Source organism: Aedes albopictus, chromosome 3 (genome assembly GCF_035046485.1).
Source record: "Aedes albopictus strain Foshan chromosome 3, AalbF5, whole genome shotgun sequence".
NCBI lineage: Eukaryota > Metazoa > Arthropoda > Insecta > Diptera > Culicidae > Aedes > Aedes albopictus.
In genome coordinates, this window is record NC_085138.1 from 119,982,546 (window position 1) to 119,995,147 (window position 12,602).

The 12,602-nt window shown below is 39.3% G+C and overlaps 1 protein-coding gene across 19 annotated transcripts in view; it reads right to left on the reverse strand.

The window, feature by feature from the left end:
• The window catches only part of LOC115268722 (voltage-dependent calcium channel type A subunit alpha-1), a 561,442-nt gene that overhangs the window by 4,688 nt on the left and 544,152 nt on the right, over positions 1-12,602 (reverse strand). For 17 of the 19 annotated variants that reach the window (XM_062858464.1, XM_029876909.2, XM_029876907.2 and 14 more), the window contains 3 exons: positions 4,956-5,186; positions 4,318-4,472; positions 3,980-4,251 (listed from right to left, as the gene is read on the reverse strand). In XM_062858464.1, the coding sequence (XP_062714448.1) occupies positions 3,980-4,251; positions 4,318-4,472; positions 4,956-5,186 (658 nt within the window). The remainder of the gene's footprint in view (positions 1-3,979; positions 4,252-4,317; positions 4,473-4,955; positions 5,187-12,602) is intronic. The other 2 variants (XM_062858471.1, XM_062858470.1) reach the window with 1 other exon arrangement.

Genomic DNA, 12,602 nt, shown 5'->3' on the forward strand with positions numbered 1-12,602 from the left:
AAAAATAATTTCTGTAAACACTCAAACGTAAGCTAGATGAGCAGTTCGAAAATATGACACAGAATTATTGTTAGAAATGTTCAAATTATTGCATAAAATGTCATGAAAAAATAGAGTATATTGGTTTTTGGTTGGTTAAACTTTGAAATGGGATTGATAAAAGCTAAAATGAATAGTTCTGTATTGAAATAAAGACGTGCCCTAATGCCTGTGGAGTATACCTGTTTGATACTAGCATTACTAAATGAGTTAGAAGACTGCAAAGTGAAAGAACTGCAAGAAGTGTCAGAATTTTTGTACCCTGTTTATTTAAAAGCAGATGTTCTTACAAAAATGCAAGATATGGTCAAACAATTAGCTTATTTCATCCAATCTGAAGAAATATGTTATAAATGAGTCTTGGTTTTGAATCACATTCATTTTTAACATAATTTATTTGAAAAGAACGTCTAAACTATGAAGCAAGTAGTTCATGCTAGAGATTTGAGTACTTTCGGTGTCATTTCTCGAAATGTGAGCTGTTCAATGTATGTTATTTCAGCCAGAATACAGTCTAGAAGATATTGGGAGCTATTAGAAGACGTAATAGTAGTAAACGCTGGGGCTTATGCAAGTGAAACCATCATATTTCATCAAAACAATACTTAAATACGTGATTTTTAGATGGTTTGCGTTATTTTTTTCTGTTAAAAACATTGTTTTTCGTAAATTTTCAACCTGTTTTGGTCATAAAACTTTCATTAGATTCTTTTGAAACACTTCCGGTAAAAATAACTACATCAAATCGCAATTTGGAAACACTTACAATATTATGACATATTTATATGAGATGCATGCAAAATTAATATGGCAACACTTCCAAAAACGATCTATTTCATGATTTACAAGTCGATCTATAATGTAGATCACCATACAAAATGACTTTGTTAGATATTTTTCGAAATTTGACAGTTTTTTATTATGGAATTCTAAAAATTGTACAATTCGGCTAAACGAATGTCTAGGCAAAAAATGACATTTGAAGGGCTTTTACCCTCGTTTTTGTTTCAGTGTATATGTAAGTGTGATGTATCACATTTTTATAAAACAGTACTAGATATACTATCACTACGATAAAAAAGTTTTATCATAAAATCTTTTGTATGAGTTTCCTGACACTTTTTTGAAAATTTTTTAGCCTCGGCTAAATGAATGTCTATCACTGTATGTGCAACTCGAACGCGAGTACGACCGCTGCCCTAACCACGACGTCAAGACCATCGTAGGAGACCTAAACACTCAGGTAGGCCAGGAGGAGTAATTCAGATCGACGATTGGGAAGCTCAGCGCCCACCAGCTGACGAACGAAAATGGCCTACGCCTCATCGATTTCGCCGCCTCCAAAAACATGGCCATTCGTAGCACCTTCTTCCAGCACAGCCTTCCATTTCATTACACCTGGAGATCACCACAACAAACGGAATCGCAAACCGACAACGTTCTGATTGATGGACGGCACTTCTTCGACATTATCGACGTCAGGACCTATCGTGGCGCTAATATCGACTCTATACACTACCTGGTGATGGTTAAACTACGCCCAAAACTCTCCGTTTTAACAATGTACAGTACCGGCGGTCGCCCCGGTACGATCTAGAGCGACTGAAGCAACCAGGTGTCGCCACCGCAAACGCGCAGAATCTTGAGGCAGCGTTGCCGGACGAGGGTGAGCTGCTGGAGTAAAGCAGCCATCAACAACGCAGCCGAGAGCACTATCAGGTACGAAGAACGGAGTCGACGAAACGATTGGTTCGACGAGGAGTTCAGGAGAAGGACGCAGTGCAAGCGGTAATGCTGCAGCATGGAACCCGACATAGCGATACAGACAGAAGCGGAAGCACCCGAACAGGAGAAAATAGCAGAAGAATACCAAACTCAGAAATGGAAAACCGAATACCTACAACCTGAATAAGGTATTAAGAAGCCCTGCATAAGAGGTAAAATACCTAAAATAATAACTGGTGTGTATTCTGTGCATAACACGTGAATAATGACATCAGGTATGGCAATATCTAAATAATAATCGGCGATTTCTCCTTACAAATAGTGTTTTTTCATAATTGAATGATACCTCAAGCAGTCCTCAACACCAAACCAATAACTCGTTGAGGTATTTTATGAATACAAAATACCAAAATAAGTTATTTTCAATGCCTGGGTAACCGATCAATACCTCGTCTTGGTACGATACTTGACTTTGGTATGCGGCAGTTATGTGTCAGTTATTCGTTCCTGCTCGGGCAGCAGACCCATCTCTTCCGGGAAAAAAAGCGTTGCCTGGAAGAAGCGGAATGCGAGGAAATGGAACTGCTGTACCGTTTACAAAAAAAAAAACAAGCAAAAAACACATCAGTTCTACCTGGAGCTCAACGCATCCCGCAAAGGCTACGTGCCGCAAGACGAAATCTGCAGAGATAAGGACGGGAACATCCTGACGGACAAACGTGAGGTGATCGAAAGGTTGAAGCAGCACTTGGACGAGCACCTGAATGGCGGAGAGAATGTCAGCACGGAGGATCAAGGCAGTGGAGGAAATGACTATGTTGCTGCGGCAGAGGACGGAAACGAACCAACTGCCATGTACCAGCTCAAAACCAACAAAGCAGCTGGTAAGGATGGTATCGCAGCTGAACTCATCAAGATGGGCCCGGAAAAGTTGGCCATCTGTCTACACCGGCTAGTAATCAAGATCTGGGAAACCGAGAAGCTTCCGTAGGGGTGGAAGGGAGGGATAATCGGTCTCATCCACAAGAAGGGCGACCAGTTAATGTATGAGAACTTTCAAGCGATCACCATTTTGAACGCCGCCTACAAAGTGCTATCCCAGATCATCTTCCGTCGTCTTTCACCTAAAGTAAATAAGTTCGTGAGAAGTTACCAAGTCGGTTTCATCGAAGGCTGGTTGACAACGGACCAGATCTTCACCGTACAGCAAATCCTCCAGAAATGTCGTGCATACCAGGTTCCAACGCACCACCTGTTCATCGACTTCAAGGCGGCATACGACAGTATCGACCGCACAGAGCTATGGAAAATCATGGACGAGAACAGCTTTCCCGGGAAGCGTACTAGACTGATAAGAGCAACGATGGACGGTGTGCATAACAGCGTAAGGATTTCGGATGAACTATTCCATTCATTCGAATCTCGACGGAACTACGACAAGGTGATGGACTTTCCTGCCTACTATCCAACATCGTCCTGGAAGGTGTGATGCGCCGAGCCGGGCTCAACAGCCGAGGTACGGTCTTCACGAAATCCGGTCAATTTGTCTGTTTGGATATTATTGCTAGAACATTTGGAACGGTGGCAGAACTGTACAATAACGTGAGCCGTGAAATACGAAGGCGCATCATCAGTGAAAGTCGTGCCTACTGCGGGCTCCAGAAGAAACTGCTGTCAAAAAAGATTCATCCCCGCACCAAATGCACCATGTACAAGACGCTAATATGACCGGTGGTTCTCTACCGACACGAGACGTGGACGATGCTCGAGGGGGACCTGCAAGCACTCGGAGTTTTCGAGCGACGCGTGCTTAGGACGATCTTTGGCGGCGTGCAGGAGAACGGTGTGTGGCGGAGAAGGATGAACCACGAGCTCGCTGCACTCTACGGTGAACCCAACATCCTGAAAGTGGCTAGAGCTGGATGGATACGGTGGGCGTGTTGCAAGAATGTCGGACAACAACCCTTGCAGGGTTGGTGTTTGCTAACCATCCGGTTGGTACAAGAAAGCGTGAAGCGCAGAGAGCACGATGGGCGGACCAGGTGGAGCGTGACCTGGCGAGCGTTGCGCGTGACCGACATTGGAGAGCTGCAGCTGGAAATCGAGTATTATGGCGGCAAATTGTTGATTCAGTGTTATCATGAATTTGATGTTGAACTAAATAAATGAAATGAAGCTAATTTTCAGTTACCACAATCCCTTCAATGATACCCACCGTTCATACTCCCGTTCAAACTCCCGTTCGATCTCCCGCTCGTACAGCTCCCGCTCCCGATCGCGGAACTCGTAGTGCAGCGGTCCGTAGTCTCGAGCTTCCCGCTCGCGGCTGCTGCGGTATCGTTCCCGATCTCGCTCACGATCGCGCTCCCGGTAGTAGAGATCCCGTTCCCGTTCCCGGTCACGCTCACGGTCCCGTTCCCGAAGGAATTCCCGCGTCGGCGGAAGCGAATGTATACTGTGCGGTGTCGTGTGGGTCGAGTGCAGCGTCTGGTTTAAAGAACGGTGATATGGTTGAGAGAGTTATTAAGGAGCATGGTGTTGAGGTTGACTTACGTGAGTTGGGCTGGCGTTCAGCTTGGGGAAGTTGATGTTGGTCTGCTTGAGTTGAAGGGTCGATGGCTTACACGGAGTCGGGGGTAGCCTTCGACCCTGACCTTGTCGACGAGCTACCAGCACCGGATAGCTATGCTGCACGTGACCCGGTGGACCTAATGGTTTCAATGCGATTGAAGGTACGTACATGGGAGAAAATGGATTATTGTAATAGGGGCGTTATGGTAATGTTAGGTAGTGATTTGCACACAAAACGTGTCACACGTCTGGGACAACTATTCACAAAGATTGAAGTAGATACAATACATAGATGATGATTGTGTGGTGAGTTTTGTACACAAAGTTATTGAAGGGACCATGCGATTTGTGTTCGCGAAGTTTCAGACTTGTCACTTCCAGGAAGATCAAGCTTCACGTCGCATTCGTAATGACAATCAATCCACAGAATATACGGGATTGAAAACACTTCTGAGAGGGATAACATTAAAGGGAAGGAGTCGACATAAGAGTGGAATACGAATGAATGATGAATATTGGGGATATTTATAAGAGTTCACATCACATGTAGGGGTCCATATGAAGGAAACAGAAGGACATGACTATAGAGAAAAGAATAACGTAGAGAAAGTGTCCAGTACCCATTCCATTCCTATACTTCCGCCGTGTGGGATCGCGGTCCCGCAGCTCTTGGAGTAAACTGGCAGGACTCGGCGATCGAGACCGCTCGCAAAGGATCGTCGTGTCGTACGTTTGGTGGGCCGGGTGGTTTTTGGAACGATCTTTTCTACTTCGATGCTGGGCACTACTATGTACATCGAAACGATTAGGTGATGGCGAACGGGCGGGGCTGGTTGATGCTGACCAGGAACCTAGATATAATTATATTGGAGAAGAACGGATAATAGCACGAGAACAGATAACGGAGGAGTCACAGTAGGAAGTACATAAGTGTGTAAGACACAGACAGAGTTAACAAGAATGAGAAAGAACACCAGTTCTCGGATATTTCGTTTGAGTTCAATCTCGCATACAGTATTCTATCATCAATGCGTTAATTTTCAATGCAGTTCAAGTTCTAAATTACGGAAAACTATTCCAGAGCTAGTGTATACATGGTCTCCGAATCACACAAGGGGGTTGCATTTGATCAAATAAGCAAACTAGACTTGTTAGTTTCCATCAGAGAAAACACTCCGAGAAAAGCGCTAAAGAAACATAAAACAGAAACGAGTAACATCACTCAGTGGACTAACGAATGACAGGACTACGGAACGCCCATTGAAAGTGGCTAGCGTTCAGAACATTCTATTGATAGAGAGCAGGAGAACTGAAATGATCGATCACTAGATTTTATATTCTCAGCAGCTAGGAACAAGAGAGGCAGATAGATTCTAGAATCTCGTAAAAATCAGCGGGTATGAAATGAAATGGGTACTATGGGGCGGTAAATCATAGCTTGGATGGGAATAGGTTGGTACCATAGTTGAACGGTCTATCGAAACACTCAGAGTGCGCTGGGGATACTTGGCGGTGCGGCATAATTGCTATTTTCTGTTCGCTACTGTGTTTATGCTAAAAAACTCACTAGGGGTGCTGTGGGGTGTCACTATCGCTAAGCGTGATCGCAGGGAAGAACTGAAGCAAGAAAATTATGTACATATGAAAACATTTCACTAGGGTAATTCGCTAATTGTTGAACACTACCCAAATGTTGAACAGTTTCTGAATTTTTTATTATAAATCTTACTTAAGTAATTTTCATCCAACGTAAACGTATGATGTAGATGCATATACATGTGGGTCACGATATTGCTCTAATAAAGTTACAAAATTATACATATTTTTCGTCAAAAAAAATGATTGGAAATTTTGTACCGCTGATGACATGAAAACTGCACAATTCTTAAGATTAATTTTAAGAAATTGCTGTTACGAACTAAGCTTTGCGGGCAAATCGACCACAAATATCAAAGGCACACCATAGTTACAAGAACTGAAAGGATGTCATTAACAGTTTAACATTGTTTAAAATCACATTTTCATTGTAATTTAATTTGAAAAAAATATTTTTCTTGTCACACTATCATTATGCATCCATGATCCAATTGTTGAACACTGGCATAACCTACGATGTTATCATGACTGCTAGATTTTTTTTTTTCAGTTTACCTAACCGTTCATTTCGTGGGGTTTCAAAGGCGTTCCAGGGATGTTCTAGGGGTGTTCCAGTGGGCTTCAGAAAGATTCCAGTGGTTTTCAATGGGTTTCAAGGGCGTTTCAGAGGTGTTCAAGAGGAATTCAGAGTGTTAGGGGGTCCCATGAGTATTTCAAGGCGCTCCAGGAGGCTCAGGGGCAATCCAAAGGTTTTCAAGGGATTTCAGGGTCGTTCCATGAGTGTTCTTGGGAGTTGAGTGGGTCCCATGGGTTTCCAGAAGAGTTTCAGGGGCTTAAAAAGGCGTACTTTTCTTCTGTCGTTTTCGCTTCTAATCAAATCTTTTCAGCCATTTTTGCATCTAGTCATCTTTAAACCGATTTCAGTCCACTAGAGCTCTCTTCGAATGTGCGATTCTTTGTCATTTAAATGAATTGTCACTAGCTCGGACTACCTGGGCACAAAACACAAAAAACTCGGAAAAAATCCGCCAGGGTGAAAAAATATCGGATGTCGGGTCAAAGTCGGGTCAATTTTTATCAAATGTTGGACCACTGTTGGACCCACATCGGGTAACTGTCGTGTCTATGTTGGGTTTGGTGGCCAAAATAAAAACAGGTGAATGATAGGTTGATGTCGGGTTATACGTCATCAATTACGAACAAAGCTTCAACCGTTCAACAATTGGCGAGAACCGTCCAACATTAGGATGAGCTAGCTTAAGGAAGCGTTCAACATTTGGGTTACAGACTTCCCATACAAATGTTCTATTTTCTCTTAGAAAATGGAATTTAAGGGAATACAAATTCAATGGGCAGTATAAGGGATAAGTAGATCTAGACGTTCAGTGGATATTTTTCAACTAAAGTGGAATTATGCACGGAAAAACAAACGAAAATCAAAATGCCGGTACTAACCGTTCAACAATTGGCGAATTACCCAAGCATATTTTTTTCCACGAGGAATTGTGAAAAAATAGATTTTGGTGAGATAAGAGTGATTGTTACATTGTGGACACAAAACTTTTTCAATGCAGTGAGTAATATTATTCAAAGATCAATCGAAGATATGTAGTTAGGATTAGAATTCACAATTAAACTGCTTAAATGATATCAGAAATTCGCTTAAATGACAAATAAGAACACCACAGTGCTTGTGCACGATCGGAAAATCCCTGAAGAAATTCTTGAAATTGCTCCTCGACTCCGTATCCGCTAACCGGGACGTCAGCATGTGTGGAGATGAACATCTAGCATGTTTTACAGAATTCGTCCTCAGATTCCTGCCGGAATTTCTTTTGAAACTTCTTCTGAGGCTTCCAGACGAATTGATGCCAAAATGTAGCCTAAAATTCCTCCAGGAGTATGATTTCATCCGCAAAAACTGCTGAAAGAGCTTTTCGTCAGATTTCTCTTTGTAGATTTTCGGGACTTTCTCAGTGCTTCTTCTAGTATTTCGTCAAGATCTTCCAGAGTTTTTTTTTCAGAAGTTTTTTTTATCTGTATTAACGAGATTTTTAGCGCTAGGCTAGTTCATCTCGGGACCCACGCTTGACTTCCCTTCCGAAGGAAGAACTCACATTTTGCGAGTTTGTCGGGAGTGGGTTTCGATCCCAGGTCCTCGGCGTGATAGTCAACCCAAGTAACACACTTGTCACCGAAGAGTCACGGCGGCGCAGGTTTTTGTTGCGCAGAAGTCACTGTGACTTACTTCTAGCAAGTAAGTGTTTATTTGTTAGAAGTAAGTCACAGTGACTTCTGCGCAACAAAAACCTGCGCCGCCGTGACTCTTCGGTGACAAGTGTGTTACTTGGGAAGTGTTCTAACCATCACACCAGGTTCGCTCCTTTTCAGAAGTTTTCGTGGTTTCTCCTAGAAGAAGTTTGGAAATTGCTGAATGGTTTTTTTCCTGGAATATCTTCCAGAGGTTTACCCAGGATTTTTTGGCGAGATTGCTATCGTAATTTCGATATTTTCTTTCACAATTCAACCCAAGCATTTCTCTTGGATGTCTCAGACTTTGTCTCGGGATTTCTTTATAGTTACTCTCTAAACTTCTGTCAGAGGAACCCATGGAATATCGATTTTTTATTTTTATTTTCAGATTTCTTTTTTTAGATTTCTTTTAGATGTTTCTGCAGGCGTCCCAAATCTCTCTTCAGAGGTTTTCCTGAAATTTCTCGGTTTAACGCATAATTGTCTTTTCTAAATCTTTATTAAACCGCTATTGTTGCATATGTTCACCTAAATTTGCCTAATGGAACATATTCATGCATTTTTCATATAAACAAGTACAAGTTGAGTTTATTTGCAAATTTATCGCAATGTCATCACTAAAATAGTCGTGTAAATCTTGTCTATTAATTTAGTTATTTAAATTAAGTGTATTGGAGATGTAAGCTCAAGATTTAACGTTTTAAACTGATGTAGCATGAACTACTTAAAAAAATGTAGTGTGCTGGAGCTAAAATATAAGACTCATAAACAGTGCCGAAAATTTCATTTCGTCATATCTAAATTCAATTACCTAAAGCTCATTTTAGAAGCTGAGTCATAACAAAGTAGAAGAAGACCTTATTCTAAACCATATACTGTTTTTGAACCATGCCCCCGACCTCTCATAATTCCTGCACTGCTTTTTTCTGTTTGAAGTCCTCAAAGAAAATTGCTCCAGCAACTCTTTTGGTAATTCTCTTTGCAATTATTTAGGCCATTTTATTTTTGGAATTTACCCAGAAATTTCTTGTGTAATCCGTTTGAGAGCTGTTTTGGAAATGCTTTTAGTTATTATTTTGCCAATGTTTTTAAGTACTTCACAAATTCATTAGGACTTTTTTACCATGCCTTTGAATTCCCTATGCATTTTTTCGGCCATGTTTTCTGTAAATATTTTGGGAATTTCTACATCAATGCCTTTCGGAATTCTATTGGAATGTTTTTAGGCGTCTTTCGGAAATCCCTTTAAAAACTCATTGTCACAGGATTCAACAAAATTCATTTGTGAATGCTTCTGCAATTTCCATGACTTTTTCAGACGATTTCTTCGTAAATTAGTTTGGCTATTCCTCTGTAAGGCTTTTGAAGTAAATTCGCCAATTTTTTTTTTCGGAAATGCCTTCCTTAGAAAAGTCCTTCAGCAATTCTTTTAGGATTTTTTCCTGACAATGTCTTTGAAAAACACTGTTTTGAAATTACTTTTAAATTCTCCGAATAAATCTTTTGGGAATCCTTTCCGAAATTTTTCCATCAAAGGGGTCCCCTGATTCTATATATTTAAAAAACAATTCAGGAAATTTGGCGTAACACATCAAAAAATTAGAGACGTATGTTTTTTAGTTTTTAAAATATGATTTTTTGAAAACAAAAGGCCAAAATTTCCCATACATAACATTTTTTTTAATTTTTTTAAAAGACAATTCACATAGTCTTCAGTAAATGTATATTTTTTGCACCAAAACACAGTCTGGAACCTTCTACGTTTTTTCCTTAAACTACAATTTGATAGCTTTCCAACAAAAAAAAAACGATATTTAATGAAACTTAACATATGTGTGAAAAAGATGGATTATGATTAGTGAAATTCCGAAAAAATCCACAGCTCAGGTGAGATTTGAACTCATGACCCTTATTCGCTAGACAAGTGCTTTTCTAACTAAGCTACCGATCCAATTAATGACACGACATTTTATGGTTATCATAAGGTAATCTTATCGATCATGTTTCATCCTTTCCTTAACTTGCACTGCAAATATATCCATCTCTTATGATCATGAAGAGCGAGAGCAATTTATTTAGTGTTGAAACTGTTGCCTATCTTACAGGCGTCTCTTCTCCATCCATTTGATGAGGAAGAATGGAGCGATCCAAGCAACAGCATCAAAATTAATGAAATTTTTTAATTCATGATTTTCTATTGAACTGAAACTTTGCACAGTTTTTCAGTTCCATCTAAATCGCCATTTTCCGATATCAAATTTTTATTTTGAATCACGACTAACTTTTCAAAAGGGTGTATGTGAAAATGGTTCAAAAATATTCAAAAATCTGCACAGCCGAAATGGTTCGTTCGATTGCTATGAATTTTTCAGCAAAGTTAGATAACTAAATGGTGATTCCTAAGAAAATATACACTGTGAAAAAAAATCTTTTTTGACATTAAAAAATATCATTTTTGTCACAAAAACTCAAATATCTCAGAACCCTATCTTTTTACCAACGTATTTTTTTTAGAAAAGACGGTCCATTGTATTAGCAATCTACCATAAAAATTTGGTGATGGTAAACTAATAAACAAAAAAGTTATAACATTTCAAACATTTCACAATTTTCACATTTGGTAAATATTTTTTTCTGTCTAAATTATTTCGGCCGGAAATCGCAGTTTGATGCTAATTTTATTGTTCAGCAAAGTTAGATAACTAAATGGTGATTCCTAAGAAAATATACACTGTGAAAAAAAATCTTTTTTTAACATTAAAAAATATAATTTTTGTCACAAAAACTTAAATATCTCAAAACCCTATTTTTTACCAACGTATTTTTTTCAGGGAAGACGGTCCATTGTATTAGCAATCTACCATAAAAATTTGGTGATGATAAACTAATACACAAAAAAGTTATGACAATTCAAACATTTCACAATTTTCACATTTAGTAATAATTTTTTTTTAGTGTAAATTATTTCGGCCGGAAATCGCAGTTTGATGCTGATTTTATTGTTAATGGCCTTACGTGAGTAAACCAAGCTGTTTTTATTATGTATTATGTATATTATATGTACAGTAATGTTCCGATTTTATCACGCCCTCCGCGCATTAGTCGTTTATTCATTAGTTTGCTGTTACATTTGAGGACAAGTGTTTTCCCTCTCCTTCAACATGAATGTTGAAAGCGTGTTTTGCAACGTTAAACATATTGAAATGGGTATAGATGTTGAAGTATATTTCAAAGCATTTTTGAAAAGGGGCGTGATTAAATTGTTTAAACAGATGTCGCTGATGGTACGGTAGCATGACTCTCTGCACTTAGCACTTCTGGCAATTTCTCAGTTGTTGTCGTTTTCGAACTTTCTGCGCCCTGCTTTACCGATGATATACAGATGGCTCATTTGTCGAAGTCTAGACGGCAGGACGTGCAAATGCGTAAATTTGTATTCAATTTGGGCTTAACCAGTCTCTTTCAGTTTATCTATGGTGCTTTCGGTGAGATTTCGTAACTCTTTTGGACAATTTTTTTTCATCAAACGGTCTACAAGAGAGCGTTGAGTTAAAGACCTTTGAGAAAGCGACTGTTCATGTTGTTCGTTAGATTATAATAAACAAAATCACTTATTACTTTTAACTGCCTAGTTTGGTGTTGTTTGCTTGGCTGAAGAAAAAATTTACTATAATTTTTTTAATATCCATAGCGATAGCATTTTTTTGCTTTTTCGTGAGCATTGTCATGGTATGTATACAGACAAACAAACGTAACACTGACGAAATTTTCATTCACCACGCCTTTAACGATCATCTTGAATCTTGGTTGTGGCTTTCATAACCAGAAGAGCGCCCATCGTTTTTCTTTGCGTTTGACGTTTCACACTAGCGCCTTCTGATGACGATATTGCATAACGCAATGTTTCGTGAAACATTTCCACCAGGTGGTGGTAGTGTGAACTGGGCGATGGATTATCACGAAAATTGTTCTAGGCGTTTCGTCTGTTTGTCTGTGGTATGTACCTCTCATGCATTTGTTGTTGTTGAAGTTACTCGCATTCTTCCGATCATAAAGTCTGTTCTCTAAGAGATATTTTTTTTTTTGCAGATCAACTAGACGTATACGCGTATATATAAAACTTTTAATATGCAGCTTACGTCCTAAAAATAAGTTTAATTCCATTTTTCTTATGATCAACAGCTTTTCAACACTATCAAGGGATTTTTCACCAGTCAGGTACAATAAAAAGTATGACACTCTAAATATTTTTGATCACAACACTGGATCGCGTCTTAGTTTCAAATAGATACTATAGTAATTATGAAATATCAAACACAAATATCATGAAAACAACTTGTTTAATTCAGGCGATAGCCTTTACAATAAAATCAGCATCAAAATATAATTCTCGAAATAATTTACACAGAAAAAAAATT